Below are 26,369 nucleotides of genomic sequence, written 5' to 3' on the forward strand. Positions count from 1 at the left end.
GGTTTCAGGGGTCCCTGGTCCCTGTGGAAACCCAGGGCTCAGGACCAGGCAGGAGGAGGGAGCTGGTGGGGGTGGGGCCTTGGAGCACAGGCTCCTCCCAGTGCGTCCTTCCGGTGCCTTGGGGCCCCTGCTGGCTTCCCCAGGGCCCAGCCAGAGCCACCCAAGGGTGAACCCTGGGTGGTTCTCTGGGCAGAAGGTGCCCCGGCCTCCCCAGGCAGAGGTGGCCACTGCAGGCTGGGACCATCAGATGGGTCAGGGACAGGTCTGGGGGTGGTGTCCCGATCTGAGCCAGTCCCCAGAGGGAGTTGCCCCCTCCACACCACGGGCCATGCTTGTGGGTATCAAGGGCTTGAGGGAGGCCAGGCCCCGCTGCCCTGGGGACGCTGCCAGCCAGCACCTGGATCCCAGCCTAGAAGCCCAGAACCTTCCAGAAAGCTACCCCCGACTGACAGTCCTGCCTAACCATCCAGAAAATCCGTGTGATTTAGCGGGCGTGGTAATGACCGCAGCCTCGAGCCAGCCGCCAGCGCTGAGTTCATGCTTTTAGGCTAATTTGTGTCCTTGTCCCCTCTATGGGGCTCTGAGTCCTCTCGGCTGGCAGCCTGGCCACACTGCGTCAGGGCAGCTGGGCCCTCACCTGGCACTGACATCCACCTTGGCTGCTCAGAGCCCTGAGAGCCCCTCGAGGGTCCCTTCCCCCTGGGCACACAGCCTGCTTGTTCCTGTCCCATCATGAACCACTCACCCTGCTGACCTGCAAGGCTGGGTCCTGCCTGCGGGGAGCAGGCAGGTTTGGGGTGAGGCAGCTGGGGGTCCTTTGGGGTTGGCTGATCTCCCTGGGTCTGTACCTACTGTTCCCCTGGGGCCATTCCCACGACCCTGCTCCCCCTCACCACCTCCCAAAGCTCCCTCCCAGCACCAATCAGGACCCCCAGCCACCAACTCGGGGTATCAGCACAACCCTGTGGCTGGTGCCAGGGCTGGGGTTAGGGTGTGCACAGCGTAGAGGGATGGCTGCCCGGGGCCCCCAGGGGCCAGACTCAGCTCCAGCTGCTGCAAGAGCCCAAGGTGAGCCAGGCACGAACGTACAGGTCACTGCGCAGCTGCCTGCACCACGCGGCCGTCCGGGGCTGAGGTCGGCTGCCCTCTCTGCAGGCTGCAGAGCAGGGTTAGAGTTCACCGTGGGGCAGGGCCCGAAAATCGCCCGGTGGCCTTAGACAGGCGACACCTGGCCGGGTCGGACTGGATGGTCTTGTCGCCAGAAAGGGGCATCCCCTGGCGGGTCGGCCAGGAGCCTCCGGGAGCTGGGCGGGGGCGGCAGGAGCTCATGCCTCAGTCCCTGCGTTTCCCTCCATGTGCCTCTGCACGCTGGGTCCTTGGACGCAAGCCCCCTCGGTGCCTCTCCACGCCCCCTCCCGCACCGTCATCACACTCTCGGCCCAGAGTTCCCAGACGTGCTCAGGCACCGCGGCTCCACCCTGCGTCGTAATTGACCGTCTGAGTGTGATGGAAACAGTGGTGACGCCATCGTTCAGACCCCCCGCCCCCGGAGGCCCCACAGATTCTCAGAGGGACGGCGCGGGGACTGGGGAGGCCAAGCCTTGACGAGCGGGGATGCCGGTGTGCACAGGTGACCTGGCGGCTGGCGGGGCTTGACTCTGCAGACCACAGCGAGGTGCCCTTGCGCGCCGCCGGGACAGCTGCCAGCAAAGCTGAGAGCAGAAAACATCGTGGGCGAGGAGGTGGAGAAGTCACAGCCTTCCCATGCCCTGGTGCGGACATAAAATGGGGCATCCACTGTGAAAATAGTCTGGCAGGTTTTTTGTTTGTTTGTTTGTTTTTGAGATGGAGTCTCACTCTTTCCCCCCAGGCTGGAGTGCAATGGCCCGGTCTCCTTTCACTGCAACTAACGCCTCCCGGGTTCATGCCATTCTCCTGCCTCAGCCTCCCAAGTAGCTGGGATTACAGGCGCCCGCCACCACGTCAGGCTGACTTTTGTATTTTTAGTAGAGACGGGGTTTCACCATGTTGGCCAGGCTGGTCTCGAGCTCCTGACCTCAGGTGATCCACCCGCCTCAGCCTCCCAAAGTGCTGGGATTACAGGCATGAGCCACCGCGCCTGGCCATTCTGTCAGGTTCTTAAAAAATTAAACAGCATTAAGGTTGGACCCAGCGAGTCCACTTCTGGGCATATACCCAAGAGAATGAGGAGCGGGGTTTTGAAATGATCCACACACCAAGCTCACAACAGCTCCATCCCCACAGCCAAAAAGTGGGGGAAGGCCAGGTGCCGTGGCTCATGCCTGTCATCCCAGCACTATTGGAGGCCAAAGCCGGTAGACCACCTGAGGTCAGGAGACCAGCCCGGCCAACATGGTGAAACCCCGTCTCTACTAAAGATACAAAAATTAGCCAGGTGTTGTGGCATGTGCCTGTAATCCCAGCTACTTGGGAGGCTAAGGCAGAATTGCTTGAACCTGGGAGGTGGAGGTTGCCATGAGCTGAGATTGCCCCCCTGCACTCCAGCCTGGGTGACAGAGCAAGACTGCGTCTCAAAAAAAAAAAAAAAAAAAATGTTGGGGAAACCAGGTGTCCATCAGCGGTTGGATGGGTCAGCACAACATGGGTCCTCTGTACCGTGGAATATTATTCAGCCTTGAAAAGGAATGAGAGGGCCCAGTGCAGTGGCTTACCCAGTAATCCAGCACTGTGGGAGCTGAGGCAGGATAATCGCTTGAGCACAGGAGTTTAAGACCAGGCTGGGCAACATCTCTACAAAACCCCATCTCTACAAAAAATATAAATCTTAGCCAGGTGTGGTGTGCGCCTGTGGTCTCGGCTACTTGGGAAATCAAGGCAGGAGGATCGCTTGAGCCCAGGAGGTTGAGGCTGCAGTGAGCTATGATCTCGCTACTGCACTCCAGCCTGGGCAACAGAGCAAGATGCAGTCTCAAAAATAAAAAAATAAAATAAAATAAGTGAAGCTCAGACACAGGCCAGAGCATGGATGCACCTTGAGGACGTCACGCTCAGTGAGAGACGCCAGACACAAAAGGACACGTCCTGTCTGATTCCACTCCTAGGAGGTCCCTAGAGTCATCAGATTCACAAAGACAGAAAGTAGGATAGGAGGCGTCAGGGCTGGGGAGGGGATGGGGAGTGAGTTTTCCCTGGGGACAGAGTTTCAGTTTGGGAAGATGAGAAAGTTCTGGACAGGAGGGTGGTGAGGGCTACATAGCAATGAGCGTGCTTAATGTGGCTGAGCTGTGCACCTAGAAACGGTTAGGATGGCAAATTTCATGTTATGACTATTTTACCACAATAAAACATTTTTTAAAAGTATCCTCCACGTGTCCACTTGTTCACATGGCAGCTGAGAGTAGGAACGCCTACTGTTGCCTGTGTACATATGGGGAAACTGAGGCAGGGCATGAGGGTGAGTTCCAGGAGGGCAGACACAGTCTCTGCCCCTAGGAACTCTTGCTCTTCAGAGGGAGCTGAACCCAGGGAGGGACGGGACCCCAGTGGTCCCTGAGGACACCAGGACCCAGCACCTCTCGCAGACCCAGGGAGGGAACCCCTTGTCCTGCTCCCGGGGACACCTGGCCAGGGGGCTGGAGGGGGTGGCCTGCGGGTTCCTGGAACTGAGCCATCCCTCCCTCCCTCCCTCCCCAGTCGTCTCAAAATCCAATCCATTTTATCGGCTGGCACTTGGCATTTTATTCATTTCATGGAGGATTTTTTTTTCGTACCCCTCCAACGTTGGCTCCAAAAGGAGATGAGGTTTGGGGGGTGTGTGTGTGTAGAAAATCGCCGGACTGTAGATCCATTCATTAGGACTGAATGTTGCCAGCACAGCGGCTGCTCTGCCCTTCGGGATCTGGGGAGACACCGTCAGGAGGACAGGATGAGGAATGCCTGGGCAGGGAGGAGGTCCTCTGCTAGATGGATAGACGGATGCGGCCGCCCCCGTCTATCAGGCGCCTGTGGAATGCCAGGGCCCCAGAAGGCCCCCCCCGAGGCCCAGAGGACATAGGCAGGCTTGGGGACTGGTAGACAGCGGGGAGCTATGGAAGGCTGTAGAGCACTGGAGGAGGGGAATGTGAGCAAGCATCCTTGTCTGGGCGGTTGCTCAAGCCACAAGCAATTATAGAGTGCCAACTGTGTGCCAGCAACCAAGCCAGACCCACCCCGACCCTCCCGGAGCTGACTTGAAGAGATGGTCACTAAATAAGAAGGAAATTAACAAAAAGATGGTAGGCTGTTATGGAAATGTGTGGGGGTTGGGGGTGGGTAGCAGCAGGACTTAAATGGGGAAGGGAGTGGTGCTTCCTGCATTTTCTCAGTGGCAAGCAGGGAACGTTTTTCAGGGCAGGGCATTTGGGACTGGGTTTTGAAGGGTGAAGAGGAGTTCTGTGGCCCAAGTTGCCTGCCCACTGCTGGAGGGCAGATCTACTCTATAGGTTTCCATCAGACATGCCTGTCTCAGTTTCCCCAGGGTGCACTGGATGTTAGAACACACCCCTGGGCTGGCCTGGTTAGAAACTGACCGCTCCCTGGATGTGCGAGACAAGCATGACCCTTCCTGGGCCTCAACTTCCCTGCCTGAGCAATGGTCGACATTGGTGGAAGGGGTCAGAGATCCTGGAGAGGAACGGGGTGGGCGTCCGGGCCAATTTTTCTTATTTTATTCTATTTTATTTTTTTGAGACGGAGCCTCGCTCTGTCGCCCAGGCTGGAGTGCAGTGGCAGGATCTCGGCCCACTGCAACCTCCGCCTCCTGGGTTCAAGCGATTCTCCTGCCTCAGCCTCCCGAGGAGCTGGGATTACAGGCTCCGGCCACCATGCCCGGCTAATTTTTGTATTTTTAGTAGAGACGGGTTTTCACCATGTTGGCCAGGCTGGTCTCGAACTCCTGACTTCGTGATCCGCCCGCCTCGGCCTTCCAAAGTGCTGGGATGACAGGTGTGAGCCACCGCGCCCGGCAAGCCGGGGCCAATTTTAAAGCGCAGAGTCCTTTCCTGGCACCTCCATTCCATCTGTGGCCTGAATCAGAGCAGGGATGGGCAGTGGTTAGGCGTCCCCAGCCCCCGCCAGGTGTCACCGCCGCCGCCCTCAAGCAACCACTGGGAGGCTCTGTTTCCCCCATCCCGCCCGGGGCAAGGCACGTCCCACTCCCCCCGCGCGGTTTCTGGGAACCCCGAGGCGGACCGGGCGGAGTGCGGAGGGCGCGTCGGAACCTGGCCGGGGCCCTCCACCCGCGCCGTGGTCCCGGTGGTTGCGCCCCGCGCCGAGCGGAGGCCGACAACTTTGCGATGGAGTTTGTGCGGGCGCTGTGGCTGGGCCTGGCGCTGGCGCTGGGGCCGGGGTCCGCGGGGGGCCACCCGCAGCCGTGCGGCGTCCTGGCTCGCCTCGGGGGCTCCGTGCGCCTGGGCGTCCTCCTGCCCCGCGCGCCTCTCGCCGGCGCCCGCGCCCGCGCCGCCCTGGCCCGGGCCGCCTTGGCGCCGCGGCTGCCGCACAACCTGAGCTTGGAACTGGTGGTCGCCGCGCCCCCCGCCCGCGACCCCGCCTCGCTGGCCCGCGGCCTGTGCCAGGCGCTGGCCCCTCCGGGCGTGGCGGCCCTGCTCGCCTTTCCCGAGGCTCGGCCCGAGCTGCTGCAGCTGCACTTCCTGGCGGCCGCCACCGAGACCCCCGTGCTCAGCCTGCTGCGGCGGGAGGCGCGCGCTCCTCTCGGAGCCCCGGTACGCGGGACGCCCGGAGTCAGGACGAGGGGGACCCGGGGCGGGGGCGGGAGCCCCGGGGACGGCTGGAGTCAGGATGGGGGTGCCGGGACTACGCAGGGAGGGGGATCCCAGGACGCTGGACGGGCCCCAGGGATCAGGGATGGGGAAGACCCGGGTGTCCCCGGAGCAAGGAAACCAGAACCCAGAGGAAGAGACCCAGGGGCAGGGACCTAGACGCGGGGTTGAGAGCCCCAGGGACGCCCCTGGAACGCCCCTGCAGACCCCTTCCCAGCGCCCTGGTGGTGGGGACCCCGCCACTGTGGCCTCTGCCCCTTCCTTGCCCAGGCCCCTTCCCTCCTTGCCCACAGACCCTTCCCTCCTTGCCCACAGACCCTTCCCTGGTCCCTGGGACCTCCTGGTCCCCACCCGGCTCTGGGTGGCTAGGCTGGAGGACAGGAAGTCTCCCTCCTCACTCTAGGGGTGCAGTTTCGGGGTCTGCAGGTCTGGATCTCCCTCCTTCCAGCATTCTCCGCGTCCCCTCCCAGAGGCCTCCAAGATCCCAGAGCAGCCTCCATCGTTCCAACCCCGACTCCATTCCCACCCCCTACCCCTGGCAGCCTTCAAGGGCCTCTCTTGTAATCCCACCCCAGGCCCAGATCCCGGGAGGAAACGGAAGAAGAAAAGAAGGGCGGTTGACTGGGTTGTGGGGACCCTGTTGTCCCCCCCAGCAGGGCTCACTGCTCCCCAGATAATAAGCCCCCTCCCGTGGCCAGCAAGGAGGTCCCAACTCCGGACATGGGCCTGGCTGAGCTCTATGCCCCAGCTGCCCCTCCTTCCCAACCCACGGAGAGGCCCCTCCAGCCCCTCCCTCTCCTCAGGGAGGGAGACCCTGACGCTAGAGGGGGAGTCTCTTAGCCCAGCTCTCCAGGTGTCAAGGGGACCCCTGTCCCCCCACCACCCTAGGGCTGGTGGGAGGGGCGGGGCCCAAACCCAGGCCTGGGGCGCCCTCTGCTGCCGCCTCCAGGAGCTGCACCGCTGCAAGCGTCTTAGGGACGGGCTTGGCCCCCTGGGGACTGAGCCCCATCCCAAGACTATCCTCCAGCACTGGGCACCCTGCTTCCCAGGACTCTGGGAAGCGCCCTGCCAACCCGAGGGGCCTGGCAAAGCTCTCCCACCTTTAATACACTAAGTTAAATCCAGGGCCGGGCGCGGTGGCTCAACTCCTGGAATCCCAGCACTTTGGGAGCCCGAGGTGGGAGGACAGCTTGAGCTCAGGAGTTTGAGACCAGCCTGGGCAATATGGCGAGACCCCATCTCTACAAAAAATACAAAAATTAGCTGGGCGTGGTGGTGGGCGTTTGTAGTCCCAGCTACTCAGGATATATATATATTGGCTGGGCGCCCTGGCTCACGCCTGTAATCCCAGCACTTTGGGAGGCTGAGGCGGGAGGATCATGAAGTCAGGAGATCGAGACCATCCTGGCTAACACGGTGAAACCCAGTCTTTACTAAAAATACAAAGAAAAAAAAAAAAAAGAGCCGGGCGTGGTGGCGAGCGCCTGTAGTCCCAGCTACTCGGGAGGCTGAGGCAGGAAAATGGCGTGAACCCGGGAGGCGGGGCTTGCAGTGAGCCGAGATCACGCCATTGCACGCTCCAGCCTGGGCGACAGAGCCAGACTCCGTCTCAAAAAAAAAAAAAAAAAATCCAGGAGAACTTTCTGGATGGCACTGGGCACAAGGGGGCCCCTCAGCCCTCCATGTGGCATGGGGCAGTAATGTGTGAAGGGGGCGGTAGGGGAAGCTACCTGGTTTGGCACTAAGCACAAGGCCATCGGTGGGCTCACCTTATGGGCCATGGCTCTTGGCCCTAGAGCGGTTCTCAGGCAGGTGGGTGCCAGGTGAGGTCAGGACTGTAAAGGAATCAAGGAGGGACCTGAGGCTGGAGGGGTTCCAAGCTGGAGCCTGGGCTCTGCCTCAAGAATGGAGAAGTCTGAATAGAGGAGGAGCAATGTGCTTGGGTTTTGAAGGATGTGTAGGAGTTGGTGGGCATAGAGGGAGAAAGGTATTCCATCTGGGGAATGGCACATGCAAAAAAAACAAAAACAAAAAAACACCAAGTGTGCCCATGACAAGGGTAGCTGGAGCCAAGAGAGGCTGGGAGGCTGAGCTTTGTGGGGATGGTGATGGGGAGCGATGGGAGGGTTTAGAGCAGGGCTGGGGCTGGGGGGAGATGGAGGGGAGGTGCAGCCATCCAGCTGGCATCTACTTACGGATCACCCGCTGCTGGGGTGGGAAGGGTTTTGTGGGGGTAGAGGTCGTCAACCCTAACTGTGGCCACCCCTCTCCCAGAATGCATTCCACCTGCAGCTGCACTGGGCCAGCCCCCTGGAGACGCTGCTGGATGTCCTGGTGGCGGTGCTGCAGGCACACGCCTGGGAAGACGTTGGCCTGGCCCTGTGCCACACCCAGGACCCCGGCGGCCTGGTGGCCCTCTGGACAAGCCGGGCTGGCCGGCCCCCACAGCTGGTCCTGGACCTAAGCCGGCGGGACACGGGAGATGCGGGACTGCGGGCACGCCTGGCCCCAATGGGGGTGCCAGTGGGGGGTGAAGCACCGGTACCCGCGGCGGTCCTCCTCGGCTGTGACGTTGCCCGCGCCCGTCAGGTGCTGGAGGCTGTACCTCCCGGCCCCCACTGGCTGTTGGGGACGCCACTGCCGCCCAAGGCCCTGCCCACCGCGGGGCTGCCACCGGGGCTGCTGGCACTAGGCGAGGTGGCACGTCCCCCGCTGGAGGCCGCCATCCATGACACCGTGCAACTGGTGGCCCGGGCACTGGGCAGTGCGGCCCAGGTGCAGCCGGAGCGTGCCCTCGTCCCCGCCGCCGTCAACTGTGGGGACCTGCAGCCAGCCGGGCCCGAGTCCCCAGGGCGCTTCTTGGCACGGTGAGTGGGGACCCTGCTTCCCTTAGGAGGGTGTCCAGGCCACTGAGTCTGCACTGCCCACGGATCACAAAACGCAATGTGAGGCCAGACGCGGTGGCTCACGCCTGTAATCCCAGCACTTCGGAAGGCCGAGGCGAGCAGATCACTTGAGCTCAGGAGTTTGAGACCAGCCTGGCCAACATGGTGAAACCCCATCTCTACCAAAAAATAGAAAACATTAGCTGGGCATGGTGACACGCACCTGTAGTTTCAGCTACTCAGGAGGCTGAGGTGAGAGAATCACTTGAGCCTGTGAGGTCCAGGCTGCCATGAGCTGAGATCGCACCACTGCACTCCAGCCTGGGCGACAGGGACCCTGTCTCAGACACACAAAGTCAGGGTGCTTTGTTAGATGTCTTAGGTCCCCGGAAGCAGTGCCCACCTGGGGAACTATCTCAGGGAGAGCAGAGAACGAACTGAACTAGGAGGGAGGGAACGGGTCTCTGGCCGAGCCCTGGGGGAGTTCCTGAGAATGAACAACTCCTGGAAACAGGTGACCCCAGCTGGGTGCTTGTGTGTCGGTCACTGGCTTCAGGCGTATGTGGGGTGGGGGCACAGCCACAGCATCCGGGCACGGATGCCCCGGGATCAAGGGGTTAGGCTTGGGGACACCAGGAGCGTCCATGTTTGTCCTCATGATACGGACAAGAGTGACCAGTGGGAATCGGGTGCGTGCTGGGCAGGGGTGAGAGGATGGAGGGGTGTGAACTTCGACACCTGACACCCCCCCGCCCTGCCCCTAGGTTCCTGGCCAACACGTCTTTCCAGGGCCGCACGGGCCCCGTGTGGGTGACAGGCAGCTCCCAGGTACACATGTCTCGGCATTTTAAGGTGTGGAGCCTGCGCCAGGACCCACGGGGCGCCCCGGCCTGGGCCACAGTTGGCAGCTGGCAGGACGGCCAGCTGGACTTGGAACCGGGAGGTGCCTCTGCACAGCCCCCACCCCCGCCGGGTGCCCAGGCCCGGCCCAAGCTGCGTGTGGTGACGCTGGTGGAACACCCATTTGTGTTTGCCCGTGATCCGGACGAAGATGGGCAGTGCCCAGCACGGCAGCTGTGCCTGGACCCCGGCACCAACGACTCGGCCACCCTGGACGCACTGTTCACCGCGCTGGCCAATGGCTCAGTGCCCCGCGCCCTGCGCAAGTGCTGCTACGGCTACTGCATTGACCTGCTGGAGCGGCTGGCGGAGGACACACCCTTCGATTTCGAGCTGTACATCGTGGGTGACGGCAAGTACGGCGCCCTGCGGGACGGCCGCTGGACCGGCCTGGTTGGGGACCTGCTGGCCGGCCGGGCCCACATGGCAGTCACCAGCTTCAGCATCAACTCCGCCCGCTCACAGGTGGTGGACTTCACCAGCCCCTTCTTCTCCACCAGCCTGGGCATCATGGTGCGGGCACGGGACACGGCCTCACCCATCGGTGCCTTTATGTGGCCCCTGCACTGGTCCATGTGGCTGGGCGTCTTTGCAGCTCTGCACCTCACCGCGCTCTTCCTCACCCTGTACGAATGGCGCAGCCCCTACGGCCTCACGCCGCGTGGCCGCAACCGCAGCACCGTCTTCTCCTACTCCTCAGCCCTCAACCTCTGCTACGCCATCCTCTTCGGACGCACCGTGTCCAGCAAGACGCCCAAGTGCCCCACGGGCCGCCTGCTCATGAACCTCTGGGCCATCTTCTGCCTGCTGGTGCTGTCCAGCTACACAGCCAACCTGGCTGCCGTCATGGTCGGGGACAAGACCTTTGAGGAGCTGTCGGGGATCCACGACCCTAAGGTGGGCGGCCTCGGGGGAATGGCGGCGGCCTCACGGGGCTGCGGGTGGCCTTGGGAGGCTAGCGGCTGCCCCGGGCTGGGCTGCATGGGGCAGGGGTGGTCAGCTGGACGTGGAGGACATCCACTAGGCCAACTCTGGTCCCAAGAGACATTTATTCAATTAATTTATTTATTTGAAGAAAAATAGCCGGGCACGGTGGCTCACGCCTGTAATCTCAGCACTTTGGGAGACCAAGGCAGGCAGATCGCCTGAAGTCAGGAGTCTCGAACTGGAGCCTGGCCAACATGGTGAAACCCCATCTTTACTAAAAAATACAAAGAATTACCTGAGCACGGTGGTGGGCACCTGTAATCCCAGCTACTCGGGAGGCTGAGGTAGGAGAATCACTTGAACCCACAAGGCGGAGGTTGCAGTGAGTCAAGATGGCACCATTGCACTCTAGCAACAGAGCAAGACTCCGTCTCAAAAAACAAAAAACAAAACAAAAAACACAGATGGGGGGCTGGCTATGTTGTTCAGGCTGGTCTCAAACGCCGGGGCTCAAGCAGTTCTCCCACCTCGGCTTCCCAAAGTGCTGGGATTATAGGCGTGAGCCACCACATCCAGCCTATTTTTCTTTTCTTTTCTTTTTTTGAGACAGATCTTGCTCCATCACCCAGGCTGGAGTGCAGTGGCACGATCTTGGCTCACTGCAACCTCTGCCTCCTGGGCTCAAGCGAGTCTCCTGCCTCAGCCTCCCAAGTAGCTGGGATTACAGGTGTGCACCACCAAGCCTGGCTTTTGTATTTTCAGTAGAGACTGGGGTTTCACCATGTTGGCCAGGCTGGTCTCAAACCCCTGACCTCGTGATCCGCCCACCTCGGCCTCCCAAGTGCTGGGATTACAGGTGTGAGCCACCACATCTGGCCCGTATTATTATTTTTTGAGACAGCGTCTCACTCTTGCCCAGAGCTGGAGTGCAGTGGTGCGATCTCAGCTCACTGCAACCTCCACCTCCCAGGTTCAAGCAATTCTCCTGCCTCAGCTTCCCACAGTGTGGGGATTAGACATGAGCCACCGTGCCCAGCCTCCCCCGTAACTTCTTGGCAAAATCGGGTTTTCTGCCCCATAGTGTCTCTGAACTTTTGGATCTGCCCAGTGGTGTCCCCTGGGGGTGCCTGGCCTGCTCCCCATCCCCTGGTGTCCTCTGTGAAACGGTAGTAAAGCATAGATGCCATGCTGTCAGGTGAGCTGACTGCTCCCGGTGGCTCTTCCAATGTAAGCGCTGCCCAGCCGAGCAGTCAGAGCGTTTTCATCATACGGAAAGTTCTATCAGATGCTGCTGACCCACAGGCACGATGGGATTAAAGTTTGGGTTTTTGGCGGTGCTGGAGTCCCGTGGGGAGGCCTTGGCTGGTGTGACCTCAGCAGCCAGACCCACCTACTCATTAGGGGTCTGCACCAGGTTGCCCTGGCAGCTGTGGGGAGAACAGACCACGGGTGGTGCAGGGAGGACCCCGCAGAGGGGCCTGGGCTGGTCGAGGATGATGATGGGGAAGGAGGCTGGGTTCGATGCTGGGCCCCAACCTGGGTGGGAGCTGTGGAGGGGTGAGCAGTGGGCAGGTCCCTGTGTGCTGCAGGTGGAGCCCCCCAGGATTTTCGGGAGAAACAGGGTGTCAGAGGCAGTGACGACAGAGCTGCCTCCGTCTGGGGTGGGAAGAGCCAGAGTGGGGGCCGATCAGGAGTGCGGTCATGGACATGTTAGAGTGGGGCTCCCGTGGGACCCCGAGGGGAGAGGCAGAGGAGGTGGTGGGATAGGCGTCGAGCCCAGGGCGAGGTCCGGGTGGAGATGGACTTGCCGGCGTTTAGAACAGAGGGTCTCCACCCGGGGTGATCCTGCGCCCCGCCCCAGGGGACCCTGGACAGTGTGTGTCTGGAGACAGCCGTGGTTGTCACGCCTGGGGTGTGCTCTGGGCATGGAGTGGGTGGAGGCCAGGAATGCAGCCTCGGTGCCCTGCAGTGCCCAGGACGGCGCCACCCCGGAGAACGGCGCGCCCCTCAATGGTCAGGGGTCTTGAGGGGCAGGCAGAGGCGCTGACGGGGTCCCCCGCGCAGCTGCACCACCCGGCGCAGGGCTTCCGCTTCGGCACCGTGTGGGAGAGCAGCACCGAGGCGTACATCAAGAAGAGCTTCCCCGAAATGCACGCACACATGCGGCGCCACAGCGCGCCCACCACGCCCCACGGCGTCGCCATGCTCACGTGAGCCCTGGCGCGGGGTGGGGCGGGGGCGGGGCGCGGGGTGGGCGGGGCGACGGCTGACCCCACCCCCGGCCCCAGCAGGAGCGACCCCCCCAAGCTCAACGCCTTCATCATGGACAAGTCGCTCCTGGACTACGAGGTCTCCATCGACGCCGACTGCAAACTGCTGACCGTGGGCAAGCCCTTCGCCATTGAGGGTGAGAGGCACCTGGGCGGGGCGGGGCGCCGGGGTCTCTGGGGACCTCCTGGGGGCAGTGGGGAGCCACGGAGGGTTCGAGGTGGGAAGGGGCGAAATCCCAGGTGTGCGGGCAGAGTTCCCCTGGGGCTGTCCCACCTGGCCCCACCGCCTGGCCCCGCGCCCCCAGGCTATGGGATTGGACTGCCCCAGAACTCGCCGCTCACCTCCAACCTGTCCGAGTTCATCAGCCGCTACAAGTCCTCCGGCTTCATTGACCTGCTCCACGACAAGTGGTACAAGATGGTGCCTTGCGGCAAGCGGGTCTTTGCGGTTACAGAGGTGGGGCAGGGCCTGGGACAGAGGGTGGGGGTGGGGGTGGGGGTGGGGGGCCCTGCGCCTTGTCTGAGGTGACCAACCCCGTGCACATTCCCCAGACGTGCGTTTGTCCGCTTCTGCGCACTTCTATTCGCCCTACAAAACCCCAGCTCCAGTGCCCCCTTCTCCATGAAACCTCACTCCCCCAGCCATGGAGTCCCTGCCTCCCAACCTGGCTCCACTGCCCCAGGCCCCTCTCTCTGGCCCAACCTGTTCTCTCCCAGTTCAAGGCTCCCCAGGGGCCTGCCATTACGTGACCGTTCGAGGCTCCTGCTGTGTTACCCCCAGACCCTGCAGATGAGCATCTACCACTTCTCGGGCCTCTTCGTGTTGCTGTGCCTGGGCCTGGGCAGCGCTCTGCTCAGCTCGCTGGGCGAGCACGCCTTCTTCCGCCTGGCGCTGCCGCGCATCCGCAAGGGGAGCAGGCTGCAGTACTGGCTGCACACCAGCCAGGTGGGGACCGGGCGGGCGGCGGGCGGCCCCACCACCCCCGCCTCCTCGCCAACCGGGTCTGTCTGGGGTCTTAGAAAATCCACCGCGCCCTCAACACGGAGCCGCCAGAGGGGTCGAAGGAGGAGACGGCAGAGGCGGAGCCCAGGTAAGTGGTGGTCGGGGCGGACCACGATCCAGGACGACCCAGACCCACTACCCCACCAGCTCGCCCCGAAGCCGGCCGCGGGGTGCAGGAGGTTCCCGGAGGTACCCCGCCCACCCCCGGACGGCTGTGTGCACACCGTGGCTCCCTGGTTATGCCTGTCTGCCACCCTCTGCCCTCAGCGGCCTCTGCAGAGGCCCAAGGCGCGAGACGGCTGCCCCTGCGGACACTGACCAGGGCGGTTCCGTCCCCAGAGGCCCCGAGGTGGAGCAGCAGCAGCAGCAGCAGGACCAGCCAACTGCTTCGGAGGGCTGGAAACGAGCGCGCCGGGCAGTGGACAAGGAGCGCCGCGTGCGCTTCCTGCTGGAGCCCGCCGTGGTTGTGGCACCCGAAGCGGATGCAGAGGCGGAGGCGGAGGCGGAGGCTGAGGCTGAGGCTGCGCCGCGAGAGGGCCCCGTCTGGCTGTGCTCCAACGGCCGCCCGCCCGCCGCAAGGCCCACGGGGGCCCCCCAGCCCGGGGAGCTGCAGGAGCTGGAGCGGTGCATCGAAATCGCGCGCGAGCGGCTCCGCCAGGCCCTGGTGCGGCGCGGCGAGCTCCTGGCACAGCTCGGGGACAGCGCACGTCACCGGCCTCTGTGCTTGCTTCAGGCCAGAGCGGCCCCCGCGGAGGCCCCACCACACTCTGGCCGACCGGGGAGCCAGGAATGAGGCGGCAGCCGGGCCCTTTGGGCTCAAGACACACACAGCGCAGTGAGCCGCTGTCAACAGACAGTTTATTCTATATACAAACAATTTTGTACACTGCAATTAAATAGAATGGAATGAGCGCTCCTCCGCATTCCTCCCCGAGTTGACTGGTTTGGCCGCCGGCCCACTCCATCCCCGAGTGGGACTGGACCACGGCCCCGGCTGCTGCCACTGATGTTGGCGCCTGCACCCCACGTCCCTATGCCCGAGGCGCAAGCTCTGCTCTCCCGGGGACCCCAGGCCTGGCGCACACGCGGGGAGGGCCGGGCCACGGAGAAGGCACTGCAGGGAGCACCAGGCAGAGCCGGGCTGAGGCCGGCAGGCACTAGGGCCCGAGGCCCCACCCCAAGCCGGCCTCTCCTCCACACCTCCGCCTTGCTCAGAGACCTGCACCATGGGACCCCACTCCATCCTCAGGACGGTTCACTGCGGACCTACCAAGCCCCCTCCAGAACCTTCCGCGGAACCCCATCCCCTCTCCTTGCTGACCAGCTCAAACAGCTCACTAGCGGGTACAAGCCTCGGGCGCGACCTCACACCAGCGGAAGGAAAGCCGCCTTCCGGGCAAACCCCACGAAACTCTGAAAGCCCCCGACACAGGCTGGGCAGTACCCACCCCCACGGGCTCGAGGAGGTCAGGCCCAGCCAGCAGGGGTCAGAGGCGGCTCAGCTGTGCGGCTCAGGACCCCGCCTCCGAGGGCGCCTCCGTTGGGGCCATGGAGGCCGGGCTAGGCCCGCCTACCGCAGCCCCCAGGGGAGTTGTGTCAGAAGCTGCGGAGTCACTCGGGGGGACACCGTCCTGGGGGGCGTGGGGGAGGCCCCCGGCAGGGCCCAGCGGGCTGGCTGGACGCCGCTCCAGCAGGGAGGCGCTCAGGCCAGACAGGAAGGAAGCGTCTGTGATGATGGCAGCGGTCTCTGCCATCCAACCCAGGTCACCACCGGCAGCTGCCGCCACTGACGCTGCCGCGGCCACCAGGGAGCTGGGCGCCGCTGCCACAGGCCCGGGACTCCCGCCGGCCCCGGGCAAGACGGGGCCCAGGGCGGGGGGCTGGCCGGCAGAGTCAGGGGCGGTGGCCGGGGCGCCCGAGTTGTTGTTCATGTCATCGGGCAGCACCGTGGGGGCCCCGGGGCCCAGTGGCGGCGCCTGAAGCAGCATCTCCTGGATGCGGACCTGCTGCAGGATGGCGGGCAGCTCGTAGTGGTGGAAGAAATAGACCATGGAATGCTGCGGGAGGGAAGGCGGGAGTCAGGACGGACCGCCCCTGCCCCGCCCCTGCCCCGCCCAGCCGCTGCTCCCAGAGGGCAGCCCACACCCAGGGCCATCCACGCTGCCTCTGCCCGCTCGGGCCGCCCCCACAGGGCATCCTCCCCGGCTGCAGCCTCTCCTGCCTGGAAAGGCACGGCTGGCCCGCCCCCTGCTTCCCACCTAGGCCTCACCTGGATGAAGAGCCAGGAGGTGACCAGGGCCAGACTGCTGTACTGCCCGTTGAAGCGATAGTGATAGGCATAGAAGGCGAAGTGGTAGAGATAGAAGAACCTGCGGGCAGGGGTGTGAGGGCGTCGGGGCTGCCCGCCCCACCGCAGGGCCCACCCTGCCGGGCCCAGCCCCTGGGGTTCCCGCTTGGCGCGGCCACCGCCCCCGCCTCCGGCGCCCCTCCCTCTGGCGGCCCCCTACCCCTGGCCACCAGCACCCTCTCCGCCCTGCCCCCGCGCCACGCTCACCGCAGCCAGTGCCGCTTGCTGGTGCTGGTGTGGCAGCAGATGGCATCATACTGGTCCGCGAGCCACACGATGAGGATGATGTAGAAGGCGGTGGTGGTGTCGTTGAAGAACTCCGACATGATGGCCTCCATCCCTGCAGGGAGAGGCGGCGCCGGTTGAAGCGGGCGGGGCGGGGTGCAGCGCGGGGCGGGGGAGGCCGGGTGGGGTCCTCACCGACGAGGGCCAGGATGACGGTCAGCAGGGGCGCTGCGGGGAAGGCGATGGCCATGTTCATCTCCAGCATCTGCAGCAGGTCCACTGCGGGCACAGGGCGGCGGGGCCCGGTGAGGGCCTGGAGGACGCCCGCCCCGCCCTGCGCCGGCGGGACACTCACCGATGAAGACGAAGATCTGGTGGTGCGAGTACCGCAGGAGCATGGACACACTCAGCGTCTGCAAGGGGCGCGCAGAAAGGGCTGTGAGGGGCTGAGGGGCTCCGAGGGCCTGCTCGGCTCCCACCCCACCAGCCCCCGCCCCCGCCCCAAGGCACTCACGAAGATGACCATGATGACGAAGGCGGCCAGGTAGGATGTCCGTGCCATCCACATGCTCACAAAGCGGTAGTGCTCCCCTGACACCACGTTCCGCAGGAAGCCTGCAGCGGAAGGGGCTGTGAGCGCCCGCCCTCACCCACCCCCACCCGCGCCCTCGCACCCTCGCACCGTCCGCCCCGGGGCATGCCTCACCCTTGTTCTCCTCGTTCTCCGCCAGGCCCTTCACGCTGGACATGAGGATGTCGTCGTAGCCCAGGAACTCATCCAGCAGCAGGCGGCTGAAGCGGTCCCCGAAGCACTGGTCCCGCGTGGGGTCTGCGGGTGGGTGAATCAGGGAGCCCGGAGCCCCACCCAGGCCGCCCCCTGGGCCCTGCCCCAGCTGGCTCCATTGCTGAGGCCTCGCCTGCTTCCTAGCCCTGCCCATTCTTAGGAAACCCATCCAGGACCCCAGCCCTGGGAAGCATGCCTGGGGCGGGGCAGACCTCAGTGCTTCCTGCACAGCCTCCAGCCCCGCACCAGCAGGAGGAGACCCGAGGGAGGAGGGGAGGCCCCGCCATGGAGCTCCCCCAGCCAGCAGCTCAGACTCACCCAGGGTGACCACCATGACGGGGATGCTGAGGCGCTGGCGGGTGGCCTGCGACAGGCGCAGGAAGCCATACTCTAGCGAGTACTCCACGATGTACTCGTCCTGCGGCCACACTGCGGGGCAGAACCAGGGGCCAGGTCAGCGCCCCCCACCCCGTCCCCCCGCCACTGCCGGCAGGCGAGACAGGCATTGAGGGGTGGAGGGTGAGACCTGCTGAGCCCTGGGCCCCTGGTGGGTGCTGGGAGGACCCCTACGTGGACACTTTGGATGGTGCCCACCCAAGCTGGTGTCCTGCCCTGTGCGCCACGGAGGCTGGCCAGGCTCCTCCTCCCGTGGCCCCCTCTCCCTGGCTGGGGCTGGCTGGGTGCAGGGCTGCCCCTCTGCCCTGGCGGCCCCCAGCACACCCCCAACACTTCAGAGGTCCCGGCCCTCTGGATAGACCCTCTGCTGCCAGATGGGCAGGGGCGGGGGCGGGGGCTTCCCTGAGCACAGCCTGCTAGAACTCTGAGCTCAGAGCTGAAGGGATCCATCCCCTCCAAGTCGCCGTTCATAAGAGGGTCCCAGAAAAGATGAGCTGAGCCAGTTACCCCAGGCTCTGGGGTGTCCCCACAGCCTCGTGTGCTGACAGATGGGGAAATCGAGGCACGGAGGTGCCCTCAACGGTCCAGGACATGCAGCCGGCAGGCTGCGTATGTTCGGAGGGACTCTGCCTGCGCCCCAGCACCCCATGACTGGGGCAACCCCGTGAGACAGTACACCTTTGGTGGGTGGCCTACCTTTGGTGGGCGTCTCGGGGAAGGGGAACTCCTGGCTGTCATTCAGGGCCTCTGTGCTACTCGGCGGCTTGAACACCTTGGGCTCGATGTCCAGCTCAAACTGTGGGCGACCAGGGACCTGGGTGTCAGCAGCGCCAGCCCAGGCTGTGAGGGCCCGGCCTGAGGATACAGTCCTGCTAACGGGAAGGGACTGGGAGCCTCAGCCTCTGCCCCACCACTGAACAGGCCAGGGTGGACTACGTGTGCCTCCCGCCTCAGCTGGGACCCCACTTCAACACCAAGCCTGCCCTGCTGTGAGGCCATCTCCAGCACAGCTCTGAGTCCTGAAGCTGAGGCAAGAGCCAGCCACAGGCAGTAGACCCCATGGAAGGGTCCATGATGCTCTGGCCAAACACTCAAACTCTTGGGGCTGGCTCTGTGGGAACAGGTGGGACCCCAAACCCTGACTGCTGAAGCAAAAGGATCTCCCATCAGGCCATGGGGCCCAACACAGCCACCTGGTCCCACTAGTCCCCAAGGCCACCACAAGCTGACCGGGAACCCAGCACCTCTGCAGGCAGCGGGGCCACCTCAGGACGGCCAGGATGGGCCCAGAGCTCTCAGCTTTCAGCCCCCAGGCCTCCTCAGCTATTCCTGCCCACTGCACCCCCAGCCCCAGCCAATCCCCTCCCCGGAACAGCTGGACTCTCAAAGGCCCGAGTCTGCCCAGCCCAAGTCCTCCCCGAGATCCCCCTGCCCTGCCCAGGCCTCTAGCAGGGAGACAGGCCAAGGGTCTTGCTTCAGAGCCCCCAGGCCACCAAAAGGCCACGGCAGGCGGGGGCGGGCTTGTCTGCATGCCAGGTCCCTGAAAGTCAAGAACCCCAACATCCTGTCGATGTCAGGAACCGCCCCTTCAGCGACCAGCATCTACGGGGCGCTGGCCTCCGCCGCAGCTGAGCCCAGGCCTGGCTCACCTTAATGGAGCTGTTCCCAAACATCTCCATGGTCAGCTCTTCCTCCTCCTCATCTTCCATGTCCAGGTTGCTGCCTGGCTCCATGGCCAGGCCCGGGAAGCTCCCGCGGCTGTCACAGAACTGCAGGAAGACAGGCGCGCGGCTCGAGTTGTGCCGCACCTCCACACGCAGGATGCCCTCACGTGGCCACTTGTCACGCACGTGCTCCAAGCAGTTGATGGGCGAGCGGGAGAAGACGATGTGGATGTAGGCCAGGACGAAGAGCACAAACAGGGCCTAGGGGGCGGCCAGCAGTCAGTGGGGCGCCCCAGGGCCAGCTGCAGCCGACACCTGAGGGCCTCCATGAGGGGGCGCGCTGGGCCGCCCAGGACAGGGGAAACGAAGGAAAACCCAGAAGCCGAATTGGGCTCTGAGAACCCCGGGTCCCTCCCACGCTGACTGTACCCAGCCAGCCCCTCACGTAGTCCAAGTGACTAAGGATCCGGGGGACGCCCCACTCCAACCCCGGAGGGGCTGAGGACCCCGGGTCCCTCCCACGCTGACTGCACCCAGCCAGCATCTCACGTAGTCCAAGTGACTAAGGATCCGGGGGACACCCTATTCCAACCCTGGAGGGGCTCTGCCACCTGCAGCCCAGCTCTGACAGGCCCTGGGGCTTAGGTAAGACCTGTGACTGCCCCGCACCTCCTCACAGGTGAGCTGGACGAAGCCAGCAGGCCGGGGCCCTCTCAGATATGCACAGGACCCCCCAAACCTGGGAAGAGACGAGGCTGGACTCAGACCCACCAAGTGGAGTACACCAGGGCCCTCTGACAGCCAACGGCTGCTGCCCTGCAAGGAGCAGCATGGGTGTTGCCGCCACCCCAGGGCCACCAGCTGGACCCACTGTCTACGAAAGAGGGCACAGCCCTCCACAGCCCAACCTGCTGCTTCCTGCCTCGCCTTCCGCTGTGTCCTCAGCACTCTCCTGATCTCACCAGCTGAAAACAGCTTCTCTCACCCGCCGGGGCGCCCTGTGCACCCCTCCCAGGCCCGGCGGGGCCACTGCAGCTGCTGGGGACACAGTGGACCTCCGTGGCTGCGCAGAGTGCCCCACGGCAGGGCGAGGCTGCTGTGCCTGAGGCACAGCCTATGAACTGGGATGGCAGCAGCTCTCACCTGGGGGCTCCTGCCCAGGGGATGCTTGGGACATTTGTGGTTGTCACAACTGGGGGAGCTCCTGGCATGGAGTGGGTGAGGCCAGGGATGCTGCTCAGCACCCAGCAGTGCCAAGGACGGTCCCACCCCGATGTCCACAGGGCTTGGGGAGCCCATGCCCCAGCATGCTGCAGGCACAACTCAGAGTGGGGCCCCTCTAGGGGCAGTTCAGGGCAGCCCCTTTTCCAGGGAGCCGGCCTCACTGTCTGGGGGTTCAGGGCAGCCCCTCTTCCAGGGAGCCCACCTCACTGTCTGGCGGTTTGGCTGCCCACTGTACCTCCCAACCTGAGGTCCAGGCATCACCCCCGAGCCTGGTGAGGGTCACGTCTACCTGCTGCCCCGATCCGCAAAACTGAGGACCCAGCTGGGCCAAGGGGGCGCCCACAGCCACATGGAACCCCAGACTCTCAGGGAAGAATTGATCAGACTCAAAACCACAAGCCAGAGAGGCCTGGAGCACAGGGCCCCTCCCTGACCTGCTGGCAGGTGCACCAATGCCCGGGGTGCAGTGAGCCACCTGTGGCTGCACAGCCATGGGCAAGACCACCAGGAGCCTCAACTCTTCCACGCCCACAGTGAGCTGGGGCCTCCTCTCCAGAACCCTCTGTAGACTGAGCAAAGGGCCGAGTCAGCAAAGCAACCCACTTCTGGCCCGGCCGCAGTGCTGTGACCTGTGGGAGGCCCTCAGTCTGAGCATGGATGAAGCCCTGGGTCTAGCCGCACGTGCAGCTGGGGCGAGCCCCATCACACTCCCCAGCCCCAGGAGCTAGAGAATCCCTTGGGCTGATCTGAACTGCATTTCCAGTCCTTACAGCCAAAAGAGCCACAGGGGATGAAGGCTGGCCCGGCGCTGAGATTTAAGCAGAAACAGGCAAGAGCAGAACCCTGACTGCCAGGCATTCAGGTCCTGCCCACAGACGCTGGAGCTACAAATGAGGGGTGGGTGGGGGGGAGGGGGCAGGGCCCTCTGCTGGGGAGGATTCCCCTGTGTCCTGGGGAAGACAGGGAGGGCAGTATGGAAGGGGGGCAGCCCCGGAGCCTGAGATGCTTTCAAAGCCTAGCGCTTCCCCGTATAGCATCTGGGGACAGGAGCCACGGAGGCTGGGCCCAGTGGTGGGTCAGGGTCAGAGACACTGACCCCACAGTCCCTCGGCTCAGCACTCTCAGGAGAGAGGGGCCCGCGAGGCCCATGGTGGACGCGTTGGTGGCCACGCTCTGCCTTCCAGGCCCAGACGTCCAGCAGGAGCTGTGCCCAGGACAGCAATGGACCCTGTGCCAAGATGTTCCAAAAAGTGCTGACACACAGTGGGCCGAGGTTGGGGCTGTCCAACGCTTCACAAGGGACACACGGCTGTTACCATCCCTGGTTTATAGACGAGGAATTGACACAGAGGTCCCGACAGACCTGGACCTGCTGAGGTCACATGGCCAGGAGGGAGGGGCCAGGGCAGTGCCAGGCTGCACAATTAAGGAAGGCCCCACGGGGAAGAGCAGCTCCTGGGGTTGCCCTGGGCGGGGTCAGCGGGAGAGGGCACAGGACACACATCCTGCCACACGCAGCACTGGTGTGAGTGACCCGTCCCATGAAGACAGAGGACGTGATGAGAGGGTGCCAGTGTCTTCACACAATGTGCACACACTCCAGTCGAAGACCAGACGCTATGACTCAGATGTCACTGTGTCTCTGCCCCATCAGATGCTCCATGCTGACCAAGCTCAGGGCCCCTCTTCCCTGACTGAGCACGACCAGGAAAATGCCCCACTGGACGAGGCCCGTTGCCGCCAAAGCCTCAGCTCCCTCTCAGTCTCCCACCACAAAACAAGGAGCAGGCACCACCCAACCAGATGCAGGTTCATCCCAAGTCCCGGGTCCTCCTCCCCAAGACCTGTCTGTCATCAGCCACCCTGCAGCAGCCACCTCACCCGGCCCAGCCCTGAGCCACACGCCCAGGCAGCCTCGTCCACGCCCACAGCAACCCTCCCCAGGGAGCTCAACTGCAAATGCTCCCATGGGCCCCTGGCCACCCTCCGCCCGCAACCTGGCTCAGCCCCTCGCATGGCCTGGGTGGTCCAGCCCCCTACACTCCATAACCCTGTTCCTGACCCAGGCTCCCCAGCAGGCGCCCACGTGCTGCAGCCCCACAGCCTTCCCACACGCCCCCCAGCTGCCTGGACACCCCGCCCCGTCCCACTGGCTGTGGCTCACCTCCAGGAGGCCCTGCCCACCCCGCACAGGAGTCGCCCCACCCCTATGGCCCTTCCTTCCTCCAGGTCAGCCCACACACGGCTGCACCCACAGGAGCACCTCCCCCAGCCTGGGGCTGTGCTCGCCGCCTCCTCCAGGAAGCTTCCTGGATGTTCTGGCCAAGGTTCTCAGGGCACCCCAACACTCAGCCACCGGGTGGGCCTTTCCCTTCCTGTCTCCCCACAGACCTGGAGGGCCAGAAGCAGCCTGCCCGCTCTCTGGGTATTTGACTGACCCACAGACTGACTGACAGACAAGCCTACGGAGCCACACTCTCCTCCCAGGTGGGACACAGAGCCCTCAGCCCCAGCCAGGAAACACTACCTGGGGCTCCCCTTTGTCCACCCGGGGTGCTTCCTGCCTCCAGGCCACTGGGGCCTCTCCTTCCACTGCAGCCTCACAGTGGCCTCAATGTGACAGGTCCCCCATTCAGAGCAGGGCCCCTGGGGTCTCACATACCCCGTCTTTAATTGTCACAACGACCCCACAAGAGGAGCCCCATTACTCCCCGTGGCTAGGGGCGGGCCCTTGCCCATGTCCAGGGGTGCTGAGTCGAGACCCCTTCACCCTGTGGGCATCCACTTGGTGGTCACCTGGGTCCAGAACCCAACCACACAGGTGCAGGCACTCAGTGCCCCAAGACGGACAGTCTCTGTCTTGAAGGGCTATGAAGGCCAGCAAAGGTGGATACTGAGGCTGGAGGGAGGTCTCCCAAGGGCCCCTGGAACACAGGTCCCTGCCGCCTCCTCTCTCCCCAGCACCTGGCACTGCCTGGCATTTCCTAAAACCACCCAGGCATGGGTGAGGGACCGGAGGGCTCCGTGCTGGCTCAGAGCTGGGAGCTCCTGGCATTTCCTAAAGCCACCCAGGCATGGGTGAGAGCCGGGGGACTCCATGCCAGCTCACAGCTGGGAGCTCAGCTGCACAGGTACCACAGGATGAAGCCACCTGGAAGTGATCATACCAGGGAGGACCTGGCTCTCTGCAGGGAGACCCCCAGAAGCCAGGCGGGCAGGAAGCAGAGGAGCCTTTTGGAACTCAAGGCAGCCTCTGAAATCAGCCAGTTCCAGCCTGCACTTTGCAGATAAGTAAAAGTGAAGGCAGCAGGGTCAGATTCTGTGCCACCAGATTACCAGGTGGAGAATTCACAACGAACAGATTTCCCCACCCAGGCCAGGCACGGAGGCTCACGCCTGTAATCCCAGCCTTTTGGGAGGCCAAAGCGGGCAGATCACCTGAAATCAGCAGTTTGAGACCAGCCTAGCCAACATGGCAAAACCCAGTCTCTACTAAAAAGAAAAAAATTAGCCGGTCGTGGTGGTGGGCGCCGGTAATCCCAGCTATTTGAGAGGCTGAGGCAGAAGAATTGCTTGAACCCGGGAGGTGGAGGTTGCAGTGAGCCGAGATCAAATCACTGCACTCCAGCCTGGGCGACAGAGCAAGACTCCATCTCAAAAAAAAAAAAAACATCACCACCCAGAGATCTCACAGTCCAGAGCCCCCTGCTGAGAGAGGAGGGATTGGGGGTGCTGAGAACCTCCCGAGTCTCCATCCTACACAGGAGAGGGGGGAACTCCAGCTCTGGCCCAGCCCCATCTGACCACCTGTGAGTGGTACTGGCCTGGAGATGGAGCTGGGTAGGCTTGATCCCTTTCCAAACCGGGACATGGTAGGACCAGGGCCCAGGCGACAGGGATGCACCTCCCAGGGAGGCTGAGCTCCGTCGGGGGAACCTGGCCTGGCACCCAGCACTCACCCGCCACAAGCCTAAGGACACAGTGGCTCCATCCTGGACCCGGGCTACTCCATGGAAGGAAAACCCACGTCCACAGACCAGCCTCCGTCCACAGTTTCAGGCCCCGTCTGTGGACCCCAGAGCCGGGAAAGGCCGCCTGCCTGAGTAACCCTTCACAGCCCTGCTCAGGTGCCTACTGAGGCGACCATGCCATTCTGGGGGGCTGCAGGGAGGAAGGTGGGAAGGATGACGGGCTGAGCTCTGGCCTGGGGAGGCCATGGATCTGGAGGCTGGGGGGCCTTCCGTGAGGTGGCAGCAGGCTGGGACCCACACCCAGGTCCGCAGGACGGCCAAGGTCCAGCTCCACTTGCCGAGCCCAAAAAAGCACCCAGCTCCTGACCAACCAGTGTCAGGCTGGGAACTTGCCCACGATCGCAGCCTGGCCCGCCAGCATCAGACCCCTCTTTGCAGGCTAGATCCAAAAAGCTCACGGCGCAACTTCAGCAGCCCCCAAGCCCGGGCGCGGCGCTGTTCTGATGCAAAACGAAAACGGCCATGTCTCCATTTCCCCAGGTGGCCCAGGACCCCGGCCAGCTTGTTTTCTGAGGGGCTACAGCTGCTACTGAGCCCCTCCTGTCACCCAAGCAAGACTCCTTCTCAGAGGGACTCAGGCCGATGCCTGTCCTGCACGGCTGAGACTTCTACCATCTGAGGAGGGCGGGAGGGGGACAGAGCCCAAGACGCGGAGGCCGGTGCCTCATACGGGAGGCACGGGCGACAGACCCACAACCTGAGCTCCTGGAGCAGGAAGCGGGTGGGGACCCAGCGGAGGAAGAGGCCGGGGATGGGGTGGTACGCTGCTGCCGGTGACTTTGCCACTAATCCTAGCGAGGTGACCTCAGCTAAGTCACATTCCCCTGAGGCTCAGGAGCGGGGAACAGGGTGGAGGCAGCTGGGAGGCTACAAGGAGGGAGAGAGGGGAGTGGGGAGTGGACTTCTAGGGCAGGGGTTGGTCCGAGGGAGCCCTGGGTCAGGCTGGGTTCTGGGCCAGCACATTGGAGGGGAGAGAGGCCTCGGAACTGAGGGTCTCAGGCGGCAGAGTCAGGGGTCAAAGGGCGGAAGGTGCTACCTCGCAGGCCAGGACCGGACTACAAGCCTGGGTAGGTGGGGACCTGGGAAAGGCGGTCGCCGGGGACAGGATGAGCCCTGGAGGGGGCTGAGAGTGAGGTTTCCAGAGTAGAGAACAGCGGCTTCTACTGCAGCGGGACCCGGCCTTCCCGGGTGGACGTCCCCGGGCGGAATGGGGTCACGAGACGGTGTCCCTGGCCAATCCCAGGGTCAGAGGTCGCGAGGGAGAGCCCTAATCGGTAGGACCGGGTCTAGGCCTCAGGGTGCAGGGTGGCGCTCGGTGTCCCCAGCGGGGCCAGGGGTCGCGGTCGGAGGCAGCAGACTTGGGGGTCGGGACAGCCGCTGGGGTCAAGGGTCGGGGGTCGGGGCCGCGGTCACCTTGAGCAGCACGAAGAACTCGAAGAGACGGCGGAAGGCGGGCGGGAAGAGCCGCGAATAGGTGACAGCCATCTTGAAGAATAGCGCGTGGAAGAGCCGGTCGCGCACGTTGATGAGGGGGTTGGGGTTGAGGTTGGGGGTGCGAGGCCCGCGCGGGGGGGCCGGGCCGCCGCCGCCGCCGTTGGGCCCGGGCCCCGGAGCTGCGGGCGCCGCGTGCTCCGACATGCCTCCCAGCGTCGCGCCCTAACGGCCCGCAGGTGTCCGAGGGCGCCTCCCGGCCGCCATCGGCCGCCCTCGCAGCCGCCGCCCTACTCACGGCCTCCCGGCCGCCGCCGCCATCTTCCGCCTTCTCGTCCGGCTGCTGCCCTGCTGACGCTAGCGAGTCGCCACGCCGGGCAAGAGTGGCCCCCCTGCGCCCGCAGAGAACGCTGGGATGCCAGCGGCGCCCGCGGAGGCCTCACCCCCGCCCTAGGCCGCTCCAGGGGGCGGGACTGCATCTGGC

At 64.0% G+C, this 26,369-nt stretch overlaps 2 protein-coding genes and 1 long non-coding RNA gene across 7 annotated transcripts in view; 1 reads left to right on the plus strand and 2 right to left on the minus strand.

Annotated features, from left to right (window-relative positions):
- Nucleotides 1–26,369, minus strand: part of LOC134760677 (uncharacterized) — a 129,340-nt gene that overhangs the window by 102,148 nt on the left and 823 nt on the right. The gene's annotated exons all lie outside the window — the stretch shown is intronic.
- GRIN3B (glutamate ionotropic receptor NMDA type subunit 3B) lies at nucleotides 5,208–14,702 on the plus strand. 2 transcript variants are annotated; one of them, XM_063719809.1, is made up of 9 exons: nucleotides 5,208–5,741; nucleotides 8,073–8,665; nucleotides 9,448–10,480; nucleotides 12,575–12,720; nucleotides 12,802–12,917; nucleotides 13,086–13,237; nucleotides 13,562–13,726; nucleotides 13,801–13,871; nucleotides 14,051–14,702. In XM_063719809.1, exons 1-9 carry the CDS (start codon nucleotides 5,316–5,318, stop codon nucleotides 14,574–14,576), a joined length of 3,228 nt encoding a protein of 1,075 aa, XP_063575879.1. In that variant the 5' UTR covers nucleotides 5,208–5,315; the 3' UTR covers nucleotides 14,577–14,702. The 2 variants fall into 2 exon arrangements, with proteins under 2 accessions (XP_063575879.1, XP_024093472.2); XM_024237704.3 differs by having other exon boundaries at nucleotides 14,123–14,702.
- On the minus strand, nucleotides 14,625–26,265 carry TMEM259 (transmembrane protein 259). Of its 4 annotated transcripts, none has more exons than XM_054538539.2 (11): nucleotides 25,868–26,265; nucleotides 19,185–19,460; nucleotides 18,232–18,349; nucleotides 17,458–17,568; nucleotides 17,062–17,184; nucleotides 16,870–16,970; nucleotides 16,711–16,768; nucleotides 16,551–16,583; nucleotides 16,338–16,470; nucleotides 16,053–16,152; nucleotides 14,625–15,840 (listed from the first exon to the last, which is right to left on the minus strand). In XM_054538539.2, the coding sequence occupies exons 1-11, from the start codon at nucleotides 26,090–26,092 to the stop codon at nucleotides 15,295–15,297; spliced, it is 1,824 nt and encodes a 607-aa protein (XP_054394514.1). In that variant the 5' UTR covers nucleotides 26,093–26,265; the 3' UTR covers nucleotides 14,625–15,294. The 4 variants fall into 4 exon arrangements, with proteins under 4 accessions (XP_054394514.1, XP_024093474.1, XP_063575882.1 ...); XM_024237706.3 differs by having other exon boundaries at nucleotides 16,551–16,634; nucleotides 25,868–26,263; XM_063719812.1 differs by having other exon boundaries at nucleotides 18,232–18,331; nucleotides 25,868–26,259.

This window comes from Pongo abelii, chromosome 20 (assembly GCF_028885655.2).
Source record: "Pongo abelii isolate AG06213 chromosome 20, NHGRI_mPonAbe1-v2.0_pri, whole genome shotgun sequence".
Lineage (NCBI taxonomy): Eukaryota > Metazoa > Chordata > Mammalia > Primates > Hominidae > Pongo > Pongo abelii.